The 24,669-nt window shown below is 47.8% G+C and overlaps 1 protein-coding gene across 2 annotated transcripts in view; it reads left to right on the top strand.

Annotated features, from left to right (window-relative positions):
• The window catches only part of MAP2K6 (mitogen-activated protein kinase kinase 6), a 53,497-nt gene extending 35,273 nt beyond the window's left edge, over positions 1-18,224 (top strand). The window contains exons 12-13 of one of the 2 annotated variants that reach the window (XM_082774928.1): positions 1,452-1,567; positions 17,389-18,224. In XM_082774928.1, the coding sequence (XP_082631054.1) occupies positions 1,452-1,529 (78 nt within the window). In that variant the 3' untranslated portion in view covers positions 1,530-1,567; positions 17,389-18,224. Of the gene's footprint in view, positions 1-1,451; positions 9,098-17,388 lie in introns of those variants that run through there. The other variant, XM_082774927.1, reaches the window with a different exon arrangement.
• Positions 18,225-24,669: the final 6,445 nt, after the last annotated feature.

Genomic DNA, 24,669 nt, shown 5'->3' with positions numbered 1-24,669 from the left:
GGTGTGAATTCGCCGGCTGTGAAGGCGGTGGCATCTCGCTGGGGTAATGATACAGCAGGCCACTTGGGCTGTCTCTCTGAGAGTTATTCAGGACACTCTAATTCCCGTGACTGTTTGACCCAGGGAGACCTTAAATTATGTCTGGATCCTTGCCTCAACCCATTTCAACTCGATTTCCCACATAATTGTGCTTCCTTTTCCTTGCTGCTGTGTCTTTGGGTTGCTTCCCGGCTGCTCAGAGCTGCCTTTCTTCACCGGATAACTTTCTGCTCGAGCCCACCTTGGAAAGTCTCTTTTCTTTGCCCTTCTCCTCCCTCCGTGTGGCCACTGCTAGAAATGATCTTTGAGATAGCCAACTCTCAGCAACAGGGGGTGGCAGCTTTGAAAAACCCTCTAAACTACAACATATCTTTAAAAATCTGGCTTGAATTGAGAGGGTCAGGAAGCGAAGTGAGCTCCCCCGGCCCGCACATGGGAAGTACAACAGCATTTTACACACAGCAGAGCTTTGCCTGTGAGCCCCACAGGGCCCCAGCTGCCTTTTGGCCCTTTCCGACACCCTCAATACAAATAAATGTAATTAACTGCCAAAACAGTGTGTGGGAAAGTGTGTTTTGGTGATTTCAGGTGGAAGCTGGCTGATCTCAGCTGATACGTTGCAGCCCCCCGAGAGCAAACCGAGCCACCGGTGCCGCCAGAGAGGAGTTGTTTTTTTTTTTTGGGGGGGGGAGGCATTCGGCTGTGGGCTTTTTTCTCCTTACACATATTTTTCCATTTGCGCTGAAATGTAGGCAAGATTTTCTGGCAGGATGTCTTCCCATGTTGGTCACGATTAAGTAGTTAAACATACAGCTGCGGATGGCTTTCCAGCCGGGATGGCTTTCCTCTCTGCGGCGGTTCGGGGTAAAGTAGCCATCTCCTGCTGCGAGCAGGAGCAATTGCAGGGAAGAAATGAGACTCAGAAGTCACCAGAGGGTAAATACACAGATAAAGCAGGAAGTTGAGGGAAAACCCACTGCAGTCAGCCTTCCTGCAAGGTTTTTTCCCTTGCTCCCGTTGGAGCTGGTGCGCGGTGGGGTGGGTAACCGCCGTCTCAGGAGCAGCGCTTCTCATCCCAGGGCACCGCAGAGCTGTGAGCCAGCTTGGGCTGAAGGGCATGACATAGCAGGGATAGAGGCGGTGTTTTTAATACCTTCTGTTGCCTCAAGAGCAGCCCAGGTCAGCCCTCCCAGCCAGGGCAGGGTTTAGAGGGAATCCACGGCCTCCATGAAGTGGCCCCTTGGGCTTCCTAGACTCCCTGCAGCTGTGAAACATGGAAAGCCCAATATTATGATGCTAGCGACAAAGTGTTTTTCACTGTCTGGAAGACCGGCTGAAAAGGGGTTAGGTTTGGTCCTCAGTGTTGTGAATAATAAACTTTTTTTTTTTCTCTCTCTTCTCTTCTTTCCTAGCAACATCCTTTCTTCACCCTGCACGAATCCAAAGAGACAGATGTCGCCTCTTTTGTCAAACTCATCCTGGGAGACTGAGAACTGGACTTGTATATGAATTGCCCTTCTGTGGACTGGTGGGTGCAGGGGAGGGGCGCGTGGCAGGACTTGTCATGAAAGCACCAACAGAAAGTCGCCGTGTTTTGTTTTGTTTTGTTTTTATTCTGAGAAACCCCCGCCTCGCCGAAGTTTTTAAAAGGGTTCTTTGGTATCCATAGTGACATAGAACGAGCTGGTTAGTGAAATGAATTTTAATAAGGTTGGTAACCTTAAAACAAAAACAAAACAACAAAAAAAAAATTTAAAGAGTGATTTACATATTTAATGACAGTCAAAATCCCTCTTCCTAACTTTCTCCTTATTCCCCTTCCCTTCCTCCCAAACCAGAATTTGCTTTGTCATGGTAATAGGTGCTATGGTAGTCATGAAGTTGTATGTAGATTTATATTTTGTCCCTTCCATTATTTTAATATTTATGTTAAGTGCTTGATGGAATAGATTTCTGTTTTATATGAGGATGAATGTGTGGTGACGATGATGATGCTAAATGAGGCCACAGCAAGCGATAGTCCTAGGGCTTTGCTGGGGTAAAGGTGTCAAAGGAGAAGAGAAAGACGAGAAGTGTCTGTGTCGTTGAAGATATTTAACATGCATCTTTAAAAGAATTTATAAACAAGGATCTCAGCTCAGCTACTCGAGCTGCCTTCACGGGGTGCGAGGCAGTGTCACTGTAAGGCAGGGAGGCCCCGGCATCCCGCGAGGTCTCCTCTCCTCCGGAGACCGTGCTCCGAGCCCGGGCAGCACGGCTCGGCCAACCTGGTGCCTGCGGTGCTCTGCCAGCCTCCTGCCTGGGGAAAGCCCCTGCCCTGCGTCCCACACACTTACTCTGCTTTATCGGGCAGGTGATGAGGTCCGGGGTGGGAAGATATTGTGGGAGACTGGCTGGGATCGAAGCCCCAGAGGGAAAAGGCCTGTCCAGTAAGTTGCACAGAAATCAGGAGGAGGCTGCAGTGGCTGGTCCCCGCCTGCCCTTGCACCCAGCAGCGTTGCAGTGTCTGGGGTCACCTGGGCTGGGGATGTGCTGCTTTGGGTCTAAAAGGGTGTTCCTCTCTCCTTCTCCAGATGGGAAAGGCCAACAGTCTGCATAGCAGGGATATCTCGGCGCGAGTTTCCAGGCGCTGCCTCGGCAGCAATCCCTCCGTGCTTGCCCGTAGACTTTTGGGAGTGCTAGCGAGCTCCCCTGGAGCCTGTGCCGGCGTGCGGTTTGGGTCGTGTCCAGCGCTGGTCGGGATGCTGAAGGCAGCTGGGAGTGCTGGGCTCCGGCACAGGCTGCAGGTGTCTCCCGTGAGAGCAGCCGCCGGGAAAACCACGCAGGGAAACCACAGCCCACCCGTACCAGGAGCTTGTTGCTGTTGGCCAGGTCCTCCGAGAAAAGCTGCGAGCCAAGGGCAGGAGCACGGGGGCTGGCTGGGTGGTTGGGGAAGACAGTGTATCACGCTGCTTTTAGGTAAGGCGGTTACTTTCTAGAGAAGGGGGGAGCTGCAAGACATTGCCATGGGTCTGGAGCAAGGCCACTTGCTCCAGATTGATGCTGGTTTGACTGAGCCAAACCTGCACAGCTGCCTTGCTCGGCTCTCAGGCCTTTGCCTTTGCCTGTGGCTCCTTCCCACAGCCCTGCAAAGGGGAGTGCCTGTGTGCGGCTGAGCTGCAGCGTGCGTGCCTTGTGCCCCTCTGTGTGCTTCCCTTCCCCACCCATCACTTCTGCACAGGCTCTTGGAGCCAAATCCCAACTGGAAGCATGCCTTGCCCTGCAACGTCTCAGTTGCACGGGGTGTAATTCAGCCTGGGACCCTGCCCTTTCTCTCCCATTTTAGTGGTTTGGTCTCCGTTGGAGTAGGTTGGGCTTCTGGACTAGCCTGAGCATCCACCTGGGAAGCGACCCCTTGGAAAGGCCAACGAGGAGGGCAGTGTTTGGAGCAGGGATCCCCGAGCGGCGGTACCGCTAGCACTAGGGACGTGCCGACCACTTCGAAGAGGTGCAGACACCGCCAGTGCCTGGGCTGCCGCTGTCACCGCCACGGCCGTGGCTGGTGGTGCCCACAGAGGTGGCTGTGAACCCTAAACCTGTGCTGCTCTGCCCTGCAGCCAGCATCAAAGGGGACGGGGTGAATTGCTCCTGAGGATTCATTGATCCTTGTGCCCCTCTGCTGCGGAGCGGGGTGGATTGAGGCGGGCTCGCAGGGGTCAAGGTGCAGAAGTTTCCTTGCTGCAAAGAGCTCACGGGTCGAGCAGGCTTTGGGGTGAGGTTCCCCTTCCTCAGCCTGTGCTTCGTGAGCCTGCCCGAGCCTCAGTAACGATGGGCTCCGTATTCCACTTCGTGTCGAGGAGAACCCTTCAGGTCACATTTCGTTGCGGATGAAACACAAAAGATGTTTTACTTCACAGTGTAATTTTAAAAGGCCTCGCATGGCTCATAATCTGCCCTCTCATATTCCATGGTGTGTGTGTGTGTTTTCTCTCTCTCACTTTCTCAGAGTCACAGAGCTGTTTTGATTGATTGTCCTCAGCTGCAGCTGAAAGTCCGGCCAGCCAGTTTATAGAGTTGGTTCCAGCATCAATTCTCGCTTTGAAAAACATGACATTTAAAACCACCCTTTGGTTTTCCTACATATGGATCTGATGCTTTTGTTAAAGATTGTTTTTGCTGCTTTTCTCCTGGAATATAAGTCTCGTTTGGACACTGCATCTCCTTGACCTCAGAGCACCTTTATTTCAGTGCCATTGTAATTGACAGGTTGAATTTATGAGATACTGTCAAAGTTCAGTATTAATAGCAGATATTAATGTCACCAGCGTTTTCCAATAGAAAATTAATGTCAGTGTTGTCTGCAGCTAGTAACCCTCTAAAACGATTCCTGCATGCCTCAACACTACATGCTGAGTGCTTTCTTTTATGCTTTTTGCTCTTGCAGTGCTTGGGCCGTCTAATCCCTTTGTTTTAACGACATTACAATAGAACATGCAACAAATCACTTCACTTCCCTCTTGATTCTCCATCACTTTGTTCCTTTAAAAGTCATTTACGTCAGCCCGGAGCAAGTGTGAATCCTTGTGACCAGCGTGAGTAAAAGCAGCGATCCGCGTGATCACCGCTGCGGAAGGTACTCACGGCAGGAGAGCCCTGTGGAGGCTCTGCCTCTGCATCTCTTGTAGCATGTGTGGACACAAAGCTTGGCCTGATCCAGGGTTTTCTTAGAGAGAAGCCTGAGCCGGTGGCCTCAGTGCAGGGAGGAGAGCCAGGGACTCCTGCGTGCTTAAAAGCTGAAAACATGCTGGGTTGCAAGACAAAAATCAGGCTCTTTTCTCTTTCCTTTGATTGTGAGCTCTGTAAAGATGAAAAGGCTTTGGTCAATACTCAAAATCTTGTTAGACTATAACATGAGTACAGGTTGGCCTGTGGCAGGCATGAATTCAGGGACATCAAGCCCTTCCTAACCACCGTGCCCCCCGACCAGTCATGCTGCTGAGCTGAAGCTGTTTTCCAAAAGGCTTTTTTTGTTTCTGACAGCACTGTGGGCAGCACGCAGGGTGTTAGATTGTCCTGAGTCAGGATATTTAAAGTGCGAAAGAAGCAGGTCTTATGCCATGGACCTGAAACAAACCAAAACACACCAGGGAGCAAAGAGGAGAGGAAAGCTGCCCGGAGCTCAGCACCAAGCTGTGGCCTGGACCAGCAGTGGGAATTAATTCCAGCATTTGCAGAGCAGCGAGGGCCTCTCTGCTCCTCTCTGCTAATCTCTGTTCCTCTCTGCTCCTCTCTGCTCAGCCACAGCAGCGGCTGTGGGGCTGCAGGAGACATGCACGGCCCATCCTCATGGCAGGAAGAGGGAGACCGCAGGGGCATGATGTTCCGCTTTTTTCCTCTGACATGCAAATTCCTTACAGCTCCTGATGTGCCTGGAACCTCCTGCATGTTGCCTTGAACTGTGGCAAGCCTGAAAGCTACTTTTTGGGACCCTGATGGTCCCTTAAATTTAATGGAGATATCGGAGGGCATTTGCTGGTTACTGTTTTTAAATGCCAGGTTCCTGCTGCTGCAGTGGGTGCAAGGCCCATCTTCTCTGGAGATTTTCCAGGTGTACAGAACTACACAGATATCCACGTACTGTATTTCTGCATTTTTCCTGCCTTTTGTTGGGCTTCCTGGCAATGAAGGAGGCATCTCCGACTTGTTGCAGAGGAGGGACCATCAGTTCTGGAGGCAGCCGGCCTCCCCTGTGCGGTGGGGAAGGCATTTGGTAGGTCAGAAGTGGATCTTAAAATATTAAGTTGAGCTCCCAGTTCTTTAACAGCCGTGTAAGGAGGTGGTTGTGTGCCTGTTGGGTCAGTGTTAGGTGCACCTTGTGGCAGTGCCGTGCCCAGTTCCAAGGGCAAGAACACCGGCACTGCCACCCTTAGCCAGGATTTCTCCGTGTCTGCAGGAAGCTAAGTATGTACCTGCACGTTTCCCTTCTTTCCTAGACATTTTGGAAGAGGAAATCCTGCTCGGCCAACGCAGCATTGCTTTAGTGGCTGGTCTGATGTAGTTCAGACAAGGTTCCCACCAGCTCCCTTGTTTAATAGACCTCTTTTTTATTAAAAACAAAACCCAAACTCCTCTCTCAGAAAAGCCAGCCAAGATGCTCTTTTTTTTTCTCTCTTCCATCTTGTTCCTCTTAGAGGAACTCTGGGAGCCTGTCTTGGTGCTTTCACTCTTTCACATGCCAAAGATTGCTACATCCCTCTTAGTTACGCTCCTGCCAAACCAGATCTTATAGTCTTGCCTCAAAAATCATCCACTTCCCTGCTCCTTGGGGTTCCTTTTGTTGCTGTTGCTTTTTCATTGAATTTCCTCATGTTTATTGACATGTCTATTGTTGAGCTTCCTGGACTCATGCGGCTCTCTTTTTCAGATACAGAGAAAGACAAATAGTTGCCTTCACTGGTCTGCTCCCGCTGTTGGGGAAATACTGCTAGCGATATGATTCCTGCAGATGGGGATGGGTCTCATTTAGAGCTAGGGTCATGGAGGGTGTAAACTGGCATTGCTCCATTGGCTTTGCTGGAAAAAGGCCAGTTTTGTCCAGCTGAGAATCTGTCCTTACTGTCTAAACAGTTATTACACACTAATAAAGATTAATGATTGTAAATCCCCGCGGATTATACATAAAATGGCAAGTTTTACTCATTAATCTTTATTGCCATATTATAGCTGTTTATGTTAGAGGAGTCATCTCTCTCTGTTCTGAACATGCACTTAGGAGGAGGGGGCTGAGCTTGGGGCAGACGAAGGGTGGACATAACAGACCAGATGTCCATGTGTTTTACAGCCTGTGTCCTCTCCCCCAAGTTGGTTGTTTCCTTGAAAGCCTTTAACCAGCAGCAAAGGATGTATCGCAGAGCTTTGTCTGCTTCTCTGGCCTCTGGCTGAGCTATAAAATCCAGATTGTTTCTGGTGAGAAGGGATCAGATCTCCTAATTAATATTTCAGCTCAGCCTTTACTGGAGCAGATGGATACTATGAAATTTGACGTGTGCTCTGGCAGGCCAGAGCTATGCAGCATACCGACATTCACTCCCGGACAGTGGCTGGAAGAGATGCTTTATGCACTGTACTTATCTCTGTTGCAGGTTGAAAGAATGCAGCTCCTTCGTGTAACCCCACGCCACAACAGCAGTTGATTTTGTTGTTAAGGAGGGCAAGAAAAAAAGCTCATTTTAATCACAGCCTTTATTTATTTGTAGGTGAGCATAAGCACAGCTAGGAGGTGGTGGCGCCGGTGGTCTGGACACAAAGGTTTGTGTGCTGTAGAAATGAAGAGGACTCTAAAGAGAGTATAGTAAACTGCAAGGGTGGTTTTAATGGCATAGGGACAAAATAAGTCCTCTGCTAGGCAGCTGGTCTTGGTCCCCTCTGCCAAGGAAGGTCTGGAGGTGGTGGAGAAGAGTGAAGCAGACAGAGAGGAATGGATTTAGGGCATGCGTTTTGTCACGTGTCCCAGATTGCCACTGCGTCCCCACTTCTTGCAAGGGAAACAAAATTTAAAACTCAAAATAAAATGACTGGGAAAAACTGCAAGTGAACCAGTGCTTGTTGCCTGCTGCATGGCCTCGTGCTTTGCTGCTTCCCCTCTCAAGCTTGTCAGTGAGATTCCTTGGGCATAGATGATGGGAAAAGCTTGGGAAGGCTTCTGTAGCTGAGAAAGAAGAGGATAAACATTTTCAGGTGGCTTATAACTAACTGAAAAATGGGAATATCTAATTTACTGGCCACAGGGGCAAGTGAATTCTGCAGAGAGCCATGCTGCGGGCAGTGCTGTTCCCAGGAACGACTGTGGCTCGTGACATTTATTACACGGCCTCCTTTAGTGCACTCCTGGGTTGCTAGAAAGCTCTTAGCCTCCATCGACCCCTTACATCTTGGTCACTGTTACATTTTGCGTTTTACTGTCTGGGATTTTACTAGCAGCCTTTTTTCTAGGCGGTTGGGCGGAGTGAAGGCAAGGGATAGGGGCCTCCGGCCAGCTCTCCGCGGAGCGCTTTGGGAGAGGACGGCGCTGCCTGCCTCTTATCCAGCGCCTGCCCACGGGAAGCCACAGCCAAGGCCTCGCTATCCTGCGGGTATCCAGCCCAAGCGAGAGCTTCCCTGGGCTGTTGGATTGCTCTCTGACACGCTCTCATGCTTCACTGCCATCCCATTAAAAATCCCTTCCTGGAAGCGGAGCAGCTCCAGAGTTGCAGCAGCCTCGCGGCACGGCGGCTTGCCCTTGCCGGCAGCCAGGCTGCGGGCCGGGCGGTGTTTCCTTCCTCGAAAGGCTCTTGGGTTTCTCTAAACGATGGGGCACGACTCCAGTGGCTGCGAAGCGCCGCGAGGATAAGCTGGGAAATGCTTGGAAGCGTCTTATGTGCGCTGGAAATAGAGATGGAAATCTCAAAAGATCAGACAGCTTTCGGCAATTTCCAAAGCTGTGTGGTTTTAGCCAGACCTGAAAACCCTTCCTAGAAGTTTATTTCAGGGTATTTTGGTATGTTACTTTCGCTTTTGGGCCCAGTTAAATCCAGGAAGCTCAGAATAGTGTAATTTCAAAATAAAGGATAAGCACACCCGCCCCAAGTATTGCTGAACCGATCAGGAAGGTTTGTGTTTGGTTTCTCATACAGGGAGAATTCAGGCCAGCTCAGGGTTTATCCTAATTCATTCTGATTTTGCCCCAGATTTTTATTCTTTTTGAGAAAATAGGAGATCAGTCCGTGGTCTTTCTAAAATGCCTTGACCCTTCATGCAAGGCTACGAACCAAGTTGTGCCAAACGCGGATGGAGATAAGCGCTATGGCAAGAGGCGGCCAACTCTGAGAGATGGAAAACAGTCTGGCAGCAGGTGTGCCCGCAGCCCCCAAAAATGTAAGGAGATAGATTTTCCCCAGGGTTGCGTGTGATGGAGGTATTGGGGTCTGCCACATCTCCTTTTGCTGTCTGTTCCTCTAGTTAAGAGCTTTCAGCTGTCTTGGGGTGTCCAGGAACAATAGCTGAAAGTCTTTGGTATTTCTCAACACAATTGTCTGCTGGTTTTTTTTCTTTTTCTTTTTTTTTTTTTTTTTTTTTTTCCAGGAAGGGTACAGTGAAGAGTCAGAAAGGACCAGGTGTCCTTGATTTAGGCAGCCAGAGGGAAGAGATGTAGATTAAGTGCCTTGTAAGAGCCAAAAAGGTGTGTTTAAAGATAAATTACAGCCTGCGCTGTAACTGTTAAGTCAGGATCGAATTTTCACATCTACAGGTGCAGCTGCAGAGCTCCCCATCCACATTTTGCCCAGAGTTAGTCATGAGTCTTCCATAAATATCTGATAACATAGTCCATGCTGCATGGTGGTCTTAACTCAGATCGGGGCTCTACAGACAGAAAATAGCCCGGTACAAAGTACAACATCACCAAACCCAGGATGTGGCTCCGAAATTCCCCATAAATCTAGGTATGTAGTGCATTTCCAGGGCTCTGCCACCATTTCTCTTTCTCCATAACAGTGAATTGAGGGCTTGTGTTTGGTGATGGCTGTCACCGTGCCAGTGGGGCTGCTGGAAATCGTCACAACATGCAAAACGGTGGGAATTTGGCGTTTGTTTTTCAACAGCAATACACCGGGGGGAAGCTGCTACATGTAGCGTCTTGCAAACTGGGGATATGCTGGAGTAAAACTTGTCATTTCTCACAGAAAAAGAAAAAAAAAAAAAGCTGTCTAAAAATGTCCAAAATCTTCAATTTAAGGAATGACAGTTTTATTCATGAAGGTCCATGTTTGGCATCAAAATATATGAAATTTCTAGCACTTCTGTCACCTTGCGTGTGAAATGTGCTTTTTTGCAATGGTGGGAAGTATGTAACAAGGATATTTCTATGTACTTTCACTAAAAAAAAATAAAAAATAACTGAGCTGAATGGAAAAGCAACCACTTCCCAGTGGTCTGCTGGTGTTGAAGAAGACACAGGCAAAGCAACTGTGTTTTGAACACATTAAAAAAGGAAGACTTCCAACCTACTGTAAGGCAAGTCCTTATTTTATTTTATTTTATTTTATTTTATTTTATTTTATTTTATTTTATTTTATTTTATTTTATTTTATTTTATTTTATTTTATATTTCATTTTATTTTATTTTTGGGGTGTTTTTTATTTTATTTTTTTTCCCCAGTGCCATCATTTATTTCATAACTGTGAAAGTCTCTTCTTTTCCTCACATATGGAAAGCTGATTATTCTTTCTCATGTTCTTATTATTTATTATTTATCCATTCCTGGTACTACCCAAGATGTGCTGAAGGTGTCTCCCAGCCTGCCCTCAAGCTATATGGAATCACTTTAGTATCTCCCGACAGCTGGGACAGCAAGTGTCAGTAGGTGGCTAATTATTATTTTAAATTATATATAGAGCATCTCAGTTTTTCTTTTAGTGACCTGGTTTGCTCTGGAATTGGAGATGGAGATAAGCAAGCTTTTTTTTTTTTTTTTTTTTTTTTTTTAATACAAAAGCATTTTTCACTTTTTCTTTCAATGTCTTGGAGTATTCTGAATAAGCCTATTCACTTTTTTACTGTCGTTTTTAATAGGAAAAGCACCGGTCGGGTTGTAGTTGTTCCTTCAGGAGGGCATTGACTTGCACCAGGGTCAGTTTAGCTGCCATGAACGCTCAGTGCCGCGGCTTTGTTAACCAGCAGCGCACTGGAATTCCAAGAAAAGGATCGTTTACCACCTGAGGTATAACACCTGGCTCATGATGGCCTGGGTTTGTCTGAGCCTCGTCAGAAAAAAGCCTGGAGTTTTGTGTCAGCCCTCGGGGCAATGAGGTGCTGAGGCCTGCCTCTGGCTAAACACCTGCCCTGGTGAGGAGGCCGCGAGTCCTGCCCACGAGTCCTGCCCACGAGAGGCTGTGCTTGCTCTGTAGGAGACAAAATCCTCTATGTGTGCCCTGCGTGAGTCTGTAAGGACTGGCATCTCACAAATACATGCTTTTTGTTCTTTTCCTCCCGTTCCCCCTCTTCGCAAAGGTGCCTTGCTGCTCTGCTGCTTCCGAAGCCTCCCCGGCGTTGCTGTGGTGCATCTGTTTCCTAACAGCTTGCATTGGTTTTCTGGTTTGTTTTTTCTTCCCCCTATGTATAAGAAACGTTGGGTAGCAGAATGTGGAATTCATTAGAAGTTCATAAAGCAGGGACCTCAGAAGGATGTGGGTATAAATGCTTTTCAGGCATCTGAGGTGAACTTTAAATGGAGCTTTGGCCCTCATTTGCTTTCTGCTTTTCAAATACCATTTGTGAGAAAGTGGAGCTGTCAAAGCCACGCATGAACTTTGCCTTCTTGAGAATAACTTGCCTCAAAGTAAATTGTCAAAATGCACCAGGAACTCGTCTCGAAGTAAATCCGGTAGCTCTCCAAGGCTGGAAGCGTGTGTGTGTTGGGGTGTGTGTGTGTGCAGGGGTGGGTGCCGCGAGCAGCTGCCATTTTGGAGATTTAAAAAACACAAAGCGAGTGTTTTCAAAAAGGGCAATGTAAAATATTTATTTCTTGGCAAAAGCGCATCAGACCGCATCTCCCATCCTTCTTTTAATTGCTTCGTGTTTGTTTTTGTTGTCTAAGTCTTTGCTGGCCTGCTTCCTCCGCAGCGCTCGCTGCTGCTCGGCAGCCCGTCACCTCACACAACCCCTCTGGCTGCAAGGGAGTGTGTGGCACAGGGCAGCTCGCCGGAGCTCATGAGAATCAAAAGTGTCCACATCCTAATGCCAGACCCCAAATTGTAGCTTTGGGTGAGGGTGGATGGGGATGGGAAGCTCTGAGTCCCCGCACTTCTCGCCCTGGCTTGGCCAGCGCTCGTGAACACATGCTGGGGGTTTACTGAGCAGAAAGCAGGTGCTGTCGTCTTCGTGAGATGCCGCCTGGGTTCTCCCCAGTGCCAAATGAGGTTTGCAGCCAGGCAAAACTGCACGTTGGAGGCAGGCAAAATTCCCACAGGAGGCAGGCAGGCACTGCAGAGCCCCTGAGTGCCCTCGTGCTCCAGAGCACATCGGTGGTCCTCCGGCTGCTGGCCCTATGGCTTCACATCCGTGCTCTCTGAAGCACTTCTCCTAACCTGTGTTGTCTTCATTCATCTCAAAGCCGTTCCTCGTACTATGAAGATGATAAATAGTAGGAAACTGACAGTAGGACCATGTGCGTAACATTAGATAGGCTTTTATTTAATGATGTTGTTTTAATGAGATGCTTTTAGGATCCGTGTTGTACTGGATTAAGGACATTGGTGGAACAATTGAACTGGTATTCTTTAACCCTGGCTGCCCCAGGACCTTTCCCTCTGCCCTCTTCATTTAAAAAAAAAAAAAAAAAAAAAAAAAAAGATTGGGAGAATATATTTAACTTGAAAAAAAAAAAAGTACCCTGCTGGTGGAATAAGTTAATCTTCTTTACTACGCTTCAATTTTATTTCTCAGGATATCCAAAGGTTTATCACTGCTGCTGAGAGAAGGGGACAGTACACCTTTTGAAACTTCAACCACTGTAACAGTTTTCCAGATGTGTGTGTGCGCGTGTGTGTGTGTTAAACTCAGCACTGTGTGTGCGTGTGTTCTGCTGAATATTGTGTGCATCTAAGAAATGCTTCAAACAACTGCCTGGAAGTCAAAACCAACCACCTCTTTCCAGTCATATGTTTGCCGTGACTTTTCATAACCACACTTGAACTAGTGGTCTTGGATTAAATATTCAAAGAGCAGGGCATCTTTATAGCAATGCTATGTCAGTCAAATTAAAAAAAATGTACACAAAAATAAATAAATGAAATTTAAAAATAACGTGCTGTCAGTCTACCTGCATTTACCCCGTGGAAGCATGACCCGGGACCATGAAATAGTTGCTGGGAACACATTTTGTACAGCTTTTACTATTCATATGGAAGATTTTTAAGGCACTCGTAACAGCTTATCGTACATTATTGAGAACTGAGGAATGCTCAAGCTGCTCTACAGAAACAATCGCCTTTCTGCCGTCGGTTTTTCTTTCTGCGCTTCGGCTAGCGCGGCTGGCGCGAGCAGACGCATCCACATCCCGTCCAGCCCACATCAAAGGCGCGAGCCCCGGCCCCCGCCGCGGCTCTGGCAGGGCGCTGGTGGGACCAGAGGAGATGGCTTCCTGCCCCCTCAAAAAGCCTCTTTCCAGCCTGGATGGGGGGTGCAGAGGGCTGTGAGCGGACACGGCCTCTGCGGGTGCAGGTCTCGGGGTTGGGCTGACACCAGCGTGAGCTGCAGGGGCTGGGGACTTGGAGGCTTGCTTATGCCTGAGGGCAGAGCCTTGCACCAGTGCTGGAGCGGGTGGGGGGCTCAGCAAATCAGCCCTGGTGCTTTGCTCTGGCTTCACCAGGTCCTTCATCCAGCCCTATTATCTGCAATTAAGCCTCATGTTTCTTTAAAGGTTAACTATGCATTTGTCATGATGCAGAGCCAATTTTCACCCTTAATTTATTAGTCGAAGTCAAATAGCATTTTGCTTGAGTAAAGCATGCTGGTCTGGGTCGTACTGAAATATGAACAGCTATTTCCCTCTTTTTCATGTAAATAAAGTGATGCTTCCATTTATATAAGAATTGCTGAAAACAATATATCAGCTCCCTCTGCTGATCCTGCAGTCCCAGTTAAGGCAAAAGCACTGGTTGCAGAGCTGATGCGCTAAGGAACGAACTAAATAAAAATAGCCTACTTAATATGATCACCCTTAAGGGCACAGGAAAGGGATCGATGTTTATTGCATAGCAGAAAGCGCAGTGTCCTGGGCTGAACATGTTCAGATTGCAGGGGAACGTTACCCGGCATCGGGGATGAGAATGCCGGTGACATGGAGATCGCCATAAAAACGTCTGGAGAGAAGAGCTACAAGAGGCACATAACCATTTCTGGGAATCCTAAGTAAAACAGCTGCTGAAGTTTCATCTGCACTGTGGTATGCGTGTGTGGATGCGTGTTCCGTTTAAAAGAAATTAAGAGCCCTACTTCTATTTTATCAAATCAAATTACCCTTGTATGTTCAGAATATTTATGCATCAGTACTTTTTTTTTTTTTATTAGAACTTTATCTCACTGTAATCAATTCCAAATACAAAACTATTTTTATCGCTGAAATGCAGCGGTAATTTATAAGATGTAGACGGAACGCACACGAGATGCCAAAAGCAATTTTATGGAGCCTCTTTTGTTGTCATCTACAATGCATCAGCTCTTGCCTTCAGCCTCCCATCAATTTTAAAAGCCCCAAGATGAAGAAATAAAAAAATAAAAAAGAGTAAGTGTACTGAAGCAGCTGCCAGCCCCTAAAATAGTCTGGAGATACGTGTGCACCTTTGGGATAGTGTTTGATTGAGCACAGCACAATAATGTAAGCCGGACTGAGCTTTGTAATACAATTATTTTAGTTGGCAAAATGGCATATCTTGTTCCCTCTGTGTCCCTTGCTACTACATAGTATCTCGTGCATGTTCAGAAAAAGAAATTGTGAAATAAGCTCCTGTGTTATCACAGGTAATGTCACATTGAAATGAGGAGGAGTGAAAGCTGAGGGTCTGCAGCTGAACAGGAGCTCCAGCCCTGGACAAGATGTTACTTAACTGTATGTCCACACTGAAACATGCCTTGAAATGGTCCCTCTTTGGTCTGCTTTCCTGAAGGGAGGAAACTGATTCGCTCACACTGCACGTGACTTGTAGGTCAATTGTAAGCACTTGTAGGGCTGGCACTGGGTTCTCAGCAGTTGCAGGTGAATGTCTGTACAGTTTTGTGGATATATTTCTCTTCAAGTGGCACAAGAGTGACCAATCCTCCGGCATAGCAAGTGGCTCTCGGGGAGTCACATCCCTGTCCCTGTGGAAAGTACCTCGGCCCCTGGCTGCTCCCTCATTTGGGTTGTGCTTGGTGCTTGCTGGAAGTGGACAGAGATGATAAGGAAAAAAATAATGTTGAGGTATAAACAGTTTGTAGTCATGAGAGATGGCAAAATTGAAGAGATGTTTCACAACTCCGCTTGCTAAAGATAGCCTTGAGTATCTGGAATCCAGTCGTGAATCCTGACTTTTGCTGGGAAGCACTTTGGCCTGACAAATGGCATCTCCCTAATATTCCTCTACAGTAAGCACCATGCAGGACTGCGGACCAAAGATCAGGAGAACCTGCAGGATTTTTTTCCGTACACGGTGCCCTTCAAACACAGGTCTTTCTGTGCAGGTTGACTCCTCTGCCACTTCATTTCTTTGGGGCTATGACAAGGCATGGGAAATTTGGCGATCGGGTTTAAAGAAAGGGGCATGGAAAAAAGAGTATTTGAGGTGACACACACTTGTTCTTGGCATGAGCTGCTCTGCCATCTTCTCTGCATCATGAAAAACGTGCTCATAGCTGGCACAGGCAGAGCAGCGCAGTGTTCCTGCCTCCTCCTTCTTCTCTTTTCTCCCCACATTTGGGATTCCTTCTGGGCATGCAGCAGTATTTACTTCCAAAATGCAAATATGCTGAATGAAGCCCTTTGCTTTGAGCCCCCCAGGAGCTCCTGCAGCATCAGCAGTGTCCGTGTTCTTGGCCATGAGCTGTCTCTGAGCTGGCCGATGCAGCCGTCGGCTCTGCTCTCTGGAATTGCCCTGGTGTTCCCTGCTATAAAGCCAATATTTTACCACTCCAGCACACTTCTGGTTACAGGTCTGGTGCTCTGGCTCTCTGGTGCTGGAGTGTGTGTTGGACGATGCTGAAAACAAAGTATTGCAGAGTTTCATAAGTGTATCTTGCAGCTAGAGGTGATGCTGCTTACTGATGTTAAAGATGTGGACAGAGCAGTCCAAGTTTGATCTGCTTACAAAATCCTGGTAATGTTATGAGAGGAACAGACAAATTGGAAGTATTTCTAGTCATAAAAAGCATGCCATTTTAATACTCAATGATTGGGTATTATATATTTGTAATACAATATATTCACGTTAGTACATCTATTTCAATATACTCTTAATAGCTGTAGATGTTAAAAATGAATGGAAGAAAATTACAGTGCTTACAAATTACTGACAGCAAACCTTACTGACACCTTTCTTGTTTGCATACCACTTTCACATTAGAGTGCTTTTGGGAAATAATAGTAATATTAATAGCAATAGCAATAATAATAATAATAATAATAATAATAATAATAATAATAAATCCCTCTTGAAGGTATTACTACTAAAGCAGTTTGCATGCAGATCACTTCAGGCTTCAGCACTGGGACTCAGTTAGGTTAGGAAACGAAGGCCAAGATTTGTTGATTGAGATCAGATGGCTGGTGGCGAGAAGGAATCTAGATGACTTAACTGGAGGGATTAAACTCGAGTCTTTTGGCTTCCATTTGGCTGTTTTATAAACTCCACCGCTGGGCCAGCTAGCTGGGCCGCGTTCCCCTCGTCGCGTATGTGTGATGTTAGCGCAGCGGTTTGGAGCATCAGCCAGTCAATCGGTGTCAGCAGTCCAGACGTCCTGGGTGAGAAAGGGAAAGGCAGGACAACAGAAAGCTAAAATTAGTCCCCAAAGCGCCTGTCCACACACCTCCAGCCTGCCCTCCCACCGCTGCCGGCTGCAGGGAGCAGGGCTGGCGCTCGCCAGGCCGGGGGGTGGTGGCTGCCAGGGGCACCCCCGCTGCCAGGGCTTCTCCGTGCCGAGGGCTGAGGGCTGAGGGCCCTGTGCTGAGGGCTGAGGGCTATGGGCCATGGGCTGAGGGCCCTGGGCTGTGGGCCGAGGGATGTGGGCTGTGGGTTGAGGCTTGAGGGCCATGGGCCATGGGCCCGGTGAGCACAGCCCCTGGGGAGCCTCCCTCATGAGTCTCAGCCCCGCGGGGGCAGACGCCGCTCGCTTTCTCTGTTCCTTCTGGGCCTTAACCTTTCGTTTTACAACGCTGATTGAAACCAAGAGTGGAAAGAAAAAGTCAGTCCCGCTCTCTGTTTTCCTTCCCCTCCCTTCCATTATCTTCTTGCTTTTCCATCCATCCTCATTTCACATGCCTCTCAGATTGCGTCCCCCTGGTTTTCCAGTTATTTATTGACCCAGACCTAATTCCTTATTTCCAGAAATGTGTCATGAAGCCTGCCTTTGAGTCACTCGCTTTTTGCTTTCCAGGCTCACCTCTTTGACCATGTTTTCCTGTAAGAGATAAGGATATGGGGTTTGTGGAGTAATCGCAGCAGGATGCCTGGGTTTCATTCATAGATCTGTTGCCACCGGCTCGTTATGGAAAATTAGGAGAGTTATTTCACCTTTCAGTGCCTCACCTCGGTGTCACCATCTGTAAAACAAGGCTAATAATTGTTATCTCTTCCTTGCAGGAGAACTGGGGAGCTTCGCTAATGACCATCTGCTAAATGTTCTCAGAGCCTCACATGAACATTTCTACTGAAGTGCAAATTATTATTAGAAACCAGGGATTGTTACTGGATTGATATCAAATCATTGTCGACAGCTTCTCTGCAGGGAAAACTTAGGCGCAGCCAACAAGAACAAGCTGCATGTTTTGAAGTTGTGCAGTTGATTATATTGGCTTTCATCTTCTGGTAAGAGGATCCTCTGCCATCTGAACTCTCTGATCTCTGGGAACACAATTCATCCAATCAAGCTGGAGGAAAATAAACCTCCTCAGACAAAAAATAAAGTATCCACCTGAGATCATATGAAGATGGAAGATGTCAATTAATTCCCAGCCCTCCGTCCTTAACTCTTGTAAACCCAGGATTCTTCTGGCCCACCAGGCAATGCTTAAGAGAACGATCTAATGCATCCATTGTATGGGCTCGGCACTGCGAAGAGCCTCGTGGGTCTGCCTGGCCTACACTGTAATTGAAAACATGCAAATATTTTACAGTGAAATTGGTGCCACTGAAGGCTTGTATGGACTGCCGGAGGGATGCTTGTTGGTCTCAGGGTAGCATACAGAGACCTGAGGTGCCAGGACAGTTTTTGGCCATGGTTCCTTCCTGGGGGGGAAGCTAGCCAGGCTGACTCAATGCAATTCCTCCCCAAGTCAGCCTCAAGCTGCCCTCCAGCACTGAGACCTGGTGGATTTGGCTGCAGACTGAGCCTTGTTTAGTACCACACATATAGACAGAAACCACCGCTGGGCCATCAGTGGTGTGTGTCCCCTGTGCCCAGGACCTGAGTGAGTGCCACTGATGCCCTCACAGAGAACCACAGCCTTGCCTCCCCTCCTTTTCATGTATGGGCTCATCTGTTGTGTTTCCCCTCAGCTGGAAAATGAGAGGGAGGATTGCTGGAGGCTGCAACCCATTACTGGGTATTCAATAGCAGCACTGTCAATAGGGACAAACAGTGGAGATGGGGTTAGAAATGGGGATAATTACTAAGGCTGTGTTGTGAGGTCCAGAGAGCTCAGACCTCCTACGGCACTAAACCCAATAATATTTAACAGGTGAGGTGTAGCAAGGCCTGAGACTTTCCTCTCCAATACCGTCACATGCCATTATCATCACTGTCTTAGTTTGCTGGGCTTAAGTAAAATAAAAGTGTTTTAGTGATGCTGTTGCTATCCAACATCAGCAGTTCTGTACACCCAAAACTTTTCTGAAATGATGCTGTGAGGGCTTGCGGTGAAGAAAATCAGCAAGACAGAGCTTTTGGGAGCTGCAAGGTGACAATAAATAGCATTGGTGCCAACATCTGTAGTGCACAGAGGACTCTGGGGACACGATGTGGTTCCCCTGCGCACTGCTGAGGTGCAGAGCAGAGCATGTTAAAAATGGAAAAATACCGCAGTAATTTTTTAATTAAAAAAGGATAACAACATCTTGTGTTAAACTTTTAAAAAGCAATCCTCTACAGTTAAAAATATACCTGTAAAATAATATGTGCCTTTTGGCTGTTTCCTATAATGTGTAACTTTGGTCACATGGCTCTCATTAAGACACCAGAATATGTCGTAAACTAGCATTTATAAGCTCAACGTAGGAAATTTCTGTATTTTTATTTTGAATTTATAATCCCGGTCCAAGATTTGCTGAAAGATATGAAACTTTATTTGAGGTTTTGGAAATAGAATGAATTCTGAGCAAGACAGTCTTCTTTTGGTAAAAACTCCCATCTGCTTGAATTTTGATGTTTTCTTCAAGCAAATATAATTTATTTATTTTTTTTATTCCTACAAAAATGCAAATATTAAAAAAATAAAATATCTGGCCGAGAGCTCAGTCACTAATACATAAAAAATGCAACGTTATGAAAAATTAACAGTTTAAGATAAAACGACTTCAGCCGCCTGGTAGCACAAACTCGCGCTCTCTGCGGGTTCCCCTGGCTTTCACACTGCTGCGTGCGAGAAGAGAGGAAGTTTCACTCTGAAAATTGACAAGAAAATTAGGGAAGACGTTAACCACGTCTTTTTAACACTGAAGTCTGAACAACAGTGCCCGCAGAAGTTAATAATTCATACTGTCCAAGCAGACAGGAGCTCCCCTGTTTCCTCCGAGAGCTCCCATCTCTTTCCAGCTCTCGGCAGGATGAAGGTTGAGCTCTAAAATTCGAAACCAAGTGGACTAATTATACAGTGATGAGGCCAGACAAGCTGATGCCATTCACTCCGGGACATCTGGGTGACCTGAGGCGAGCACAGAAGCGAGCTCTGGGGCTCGCTGCCGAGCGCGGCTCTTTCCCAAGCAGGCTGCAGGTGGCAATGCGCGGATGTGTGAGCCCCAGAGCTCGCCCAGAGCTCAGAGTGGAGGCTGTTGCTCTCGAAGAAGAAATACATCAGGAGGGAAATACGATAAGCGTAATTGCAGGGAAGGGTTTAGAAGATCAGACAGGTTTCCTTTCGGTGGGAAGGGCTCGTTTCTGAAGGCGGCTGCTGCGAGTTCCTTGCTTCCCCCCCAGCCTGTGCACAGCTGCTCCTCATGGTGCAGCATTCCCCGAGGTGGGCAAAGCTCAGCGGCACATCAGGGAACATCACAGGGGTAGAAAGGATGAAATGAGGCGTCTGTAATTCTCCTTCCCTGGGCTCGTTGTTGTGCCATTCTCCCGGGAGCAAGAACGCAGACTTGCAGCTCTCCTTTCTTCCTTAAGGAAGATTAATTTCTGATCTATAGCATCCCTAAGTGCATTCCAGTGCACTAGAAGAGTCACTGCAGGGAGTCACTGTGGCGTCCCTACAGTGTCTATCTAACAATTCACTTCTCTAGGTGTTGTAGCTAGGCTTGATCGTAACTAAAAGCATTGTCAAGTTTCTTTTCTGTGTGGGTATGTAATTTTTTTGCAGTGCATTTAATACGGGGAGATGGACGGTCACTGGAAGAGGCAGCCTGGCAGAACAGATACCATTGCTGGGATGGTGGCAGGGAGCTCGCTGCCCTGAGCTGCATGGGCTTGGGTTCACATCTCCAGGCTCAGGACCATGGGCTGCCCTCCCTGTCAGCACCAGCCCTGCTGCAGGATGCAGGAGTGGTGTGTTCTGGGCAGGAATCTTCAGTGTCTGTTAAGTTCCTCGTCTGGAAAACGGCCCTTATTTGCTATGCTGCATGGACAGGACTATTATTAAGTCACAGAGAGTGACTGCTTTAAAACAATATTGCAGAGTGCTCGCTGTGCTCCTCTCAGCTCCGGTAACAGCAGATAGATCAGCCCTGAGTGATGCCACCACTGATCCAACGGAGCACATGCGAGAGCCAACCTGGCAAGACACCTCCCAGCAGGAAAGAAAACCCTGTTTTAATGAAAAAGCATCAAAAAAGCTGTGCTGGGACTGTCTGTGTCCCAGACAGTCTGGAGGTGCTGTGGCACTGTGATTACCGTGCCATGTACGTGGTTGCTTGTGCTACCTCCCTGCCTCCTGCCCTGTCCCATCCATCCCCTCCTGTCCCTTTTCATCCCCTCCTGTCCCATCGCAGCCAGCAGCTCCGCCACAAGCAGGGCAAAAGGGCAAATGCAGCAATATCTTTGGCTTATCAGTGACAGGACAAATTGATACCAGACTTTTAGGAGGGTGGGGAAACGTCTCTCCATAAAAAGAATCTAAATTTACCATCGTGTTAACAATTCTGTAAGACTTTTTGGCAACTCCTAATGGAAATTTCAGGAGCAGATGGAAATATTTGGAAACATATAGAACACATGAGCCTGCAACATCCATTTTTATTTTCTCATTGGGAGTGTGGAATGGTTTCATGTTGCCTTTAAATTTTTTTTTTTTTTCTTTCTGTCTTCTGGATACTAAGAAAAGCAAGACGGGAAGAAGGCAATGGCTAAAGGCAGGAGGGGGTTTGGGGTATTGCTCACTTGATTCCCCTGTGTGGTCTGTGAGGGGATTCAGGATAAAGAGGCACCAGTGCGAGGTTCCTGGCTCCCAGGTATTTTGGAAGCTGGCAGGGATGGGAGGGCACCTGCTGGCCTGCCCAGTGAGCTCTGGTGGGCCAGTTAACCTTTGTCTGTGCAAATTAAAGTGGGTAACCTGTATCTATCTCTGTGTGAGGTTTAATAAATGAATGTGTTTTTTTTTGGTGGAAGATAATGTCAAAGCGTGCAGAACGGCTTCTGGTGCTCCCGGTCGCAAATAACCAGCTCACAGCCTCCCCGAGAGGCGAAGGCAGGCTCCGTAGTAAGGTGCTGGCTGTGTGACACAGAAGAGATGCTCAAATCCTCAGAGGACACTGAAAAGGTGGGTTGGACATTTCCAAACCCCACAGTCCCCAGAGCAAGGAAAGTTTTTGCTTTTCAGGCCCTGTAAACTATTATAGAGCGTGAAACTGTGCAGGAGGACAAGAATCAAGAGCAGTAACAGACACTCATACACAAAAGCCGGGATAAAAATAATAGCTATCAGTTACCAAGTTTCTGGACCACTGCTGATCAGTAATGATCAGGAATGAGTGCATACGCTGTATTTTTCCATCTCCCCGATGGCTTAGCACGGCGAGGGCCAAGGCAGGGGCTTTGCTGCTCTGCTCAGGGAGAGCAGAGGCTGCGTGGTTTTATGTGGGGAGCTCATCTGGAAACTGAGGCATTCTCCAAGGTGTTTACGTTGTCCCGCTTCCACCGGATCTCAGCAGCTCTTGGAATATCCATACCCAAAGCCTTTAATTAGACGGGAGACTTCAGGGCCTGGTGGTTGCAATATTTATTGTGCTTGGAAGGGGTCTGCCCTTCTATTATAGCAGCAGCGAGGCAACGCGGAGCCAGCAGCAGTTATGACAGTTATCACATCCACGGCTCGATGTGCTTCGCGACGGGAGGAACGCGTGCTTATAAAAGGAGCACACGTTCCCTCGGGGCACAGGGACATGACCTGGGTAATGACTGAGTGACTTTTCTTGCAACCACCTGAGCAGCTAACAGAGAAAAATGGGTCCTGAATCCTTCATCGACTCCATCAGTTGTCAGCAGCATTTGCAGCATCTTCATTGGCGCCGTGCTGGGTCAAGCTACAGCTGTTTTAGGAACTGCTGCCCTTTCTGATGGGCACTGCTGTCATCTCCTGAACACCAGGGAGGGGGAACCTGCCATTTAACAGAGGGACCGAGCATTGCAGTGCTTCATATTCCAGCAGAAGAGCAATGGGGAGCAATCTTTCCCCATACTGGGTTTCATGCAAGGGGAGTTGGGAGTTGCCCAGACCTGCAGAAGTCGCTCAGCTCCTAAATCCTCTTTGCTGTGTCTCTTGGTTGTGATTCTCATGGCAGGGTGAGGTTGTTGGGATTGCTTTGCAGACACCAGCCCAGCAGACATCGCTGCTGCAGCGTGCATTTGCTTCGGGCACCTTCCCTTCGCTGCAGCATCATCTCCACGTAAATGCTCTCTCCTGTGCCTTGTAGAACACGAAGAAAGCATTTCCAGTGATTAACTGTGGGCTTTTCCTTCTTAATTGCAGTGTGATCCCATGTGTGACATGGAAGCTGTTACGATAATTCCTTTTTTATTGACTGGTAGTGAATAATTATATTATAATCCCTCTGTCCATGATAAATATGCAAAACACACTTGCGACTACTCTGAGGCAGGTTTAAACCACATGCGCACACAGCTTCCCAGATGCTGGGTGCTCCCAGTCATCCTGAATCACAAGAACAAACAAATAAACAAAAGAAACCAACAAAGTAGGCTTTATTTAAAGCAAACAGCAAATATCAAAACTCAGCAACTGAAAATAAGATTCTGTAGTTTTATAAATATCCAAAAATCTCTGTTTTGCCTGCAGCCCACTGCTCATCTCCAAAACACTTGAAGTGAAACCACCTGAAGATACACCTGAAGACAAGCCAGATTTATTTTGTTCACAATACAGGCACCCCAAGTCCTCCCAGGCTGCCCAGAAAATGGCATAAAAATGAATGCCTGTGTTATCCATCCCTGCAGAAGGAAGGTCGCGGTTCCCTTTCCAGCGGCTTCCAGCAGGAATGGCTGTGCTGGAAGAGAACAAAACCTTTTTGCCCAGCTGCTGCTCACAGGTGGTGTTGGGAGGATGCTTCTGAGATGCTCCTGGGCCACCAGCGCCGTTGCCCACCCAGCTGCTCGTAGCAATGGGAGGGAGGAGTGCGACTTGTGAGGACCCCGCGCCAGATTTCCCCAGCTGTTAAAAATTAGCACACCGACATCAAGGGCGCTCTGCCGACTCACCCCAGTCACCGACCTGGCCCCAGCAGCCCGTGTTTTTGTTTGTGGAAAATCTGTAAGCGGATTAAAATTTCCCTAAATTTCTCGGCTTGTTCCGTAAACCCCCTTCGCTGATGGATTTATCTCTGTTTATGTGGGGATGGGCTGAAACTGCTCCAGTCCCAGGGCTGCTGCCCACCCGTGACCGGTCCCAGGCAACCCGGGGATTTTTCTTTTCCTTGGTCTGGTGGATGCTCGAGTGCTTTTCTCGCAAACACCAACTGGTGCAAAGGGAAAGTCCAGCTTCGTCTGCCCTCCCTAGTGCAAGGACTCTGAAGAGGAATGATTATGGCTACTGTTAATTCATGTAAAGATCCACATGAATAACCGTGGAAAATATTTTGCGTTGCTCAGCCCCAGATATAACATGATTAAATACGTCTTAGTCTAAAATTATAGGCCCTTAAATACCTTGCATACCGCTCGCAGCTGGTATATCTAAATTTAGGGATTTCACCCGCTGTGGACAGTGTCCCAGCAGCATGCACTATTGTCTGAGGGGACGTGGCCGTGGTGGGGACACTCAGGTCAACCTGTTACAGGGACGGATAGCATTGACTCTCCAAAGTGACTTCAGGAATGTTCCTGGCCACTTGTATTCTCCATCCAGAGTGGGTGTCACACTGCTGGGGGTGCTTTGGGTACGGTGATGCTGCAGGGACGTGATGGTGCAGGGATGTGATGCATGGGGATGTGATAGATGGGGATGGGACGCACAGGGATGTGATGTACGGGGCTGTGATGCACGGGGATACAATTTGTGGGGAAGCAACTTGTGAGGCTGTGGCTCCCTCCTGCCCTACCCTGGAACCCTGGGCAAGGAAAGGGCTCTTTTCAACTTATTTCCCAGTTGGACTTTATTTTTCTTTCCACCACCTCTTGACCCTGGACGTGGAAATAAGGGGCTGGCATCCACAGAGCTGAGAAAGTTCTCAGCATCTTCTTTCCTTCCTGCAGACATC

This window comes from Aythya marila (genome assembly GCF_965140915.1).
Source record: "Aythya marila genome assembly, chromosome: 18".
In the NCBI taxonomy this organism is placed as follows: domain Eukaryota; kingdom Metazoa; phylum Chordata; class Aves; order Anseriformes; family Anatidae; genus Aythya; species Aythya marila.
This window is presented reverse-complemented; position numbering and strand designations above follow the sequence as displayed.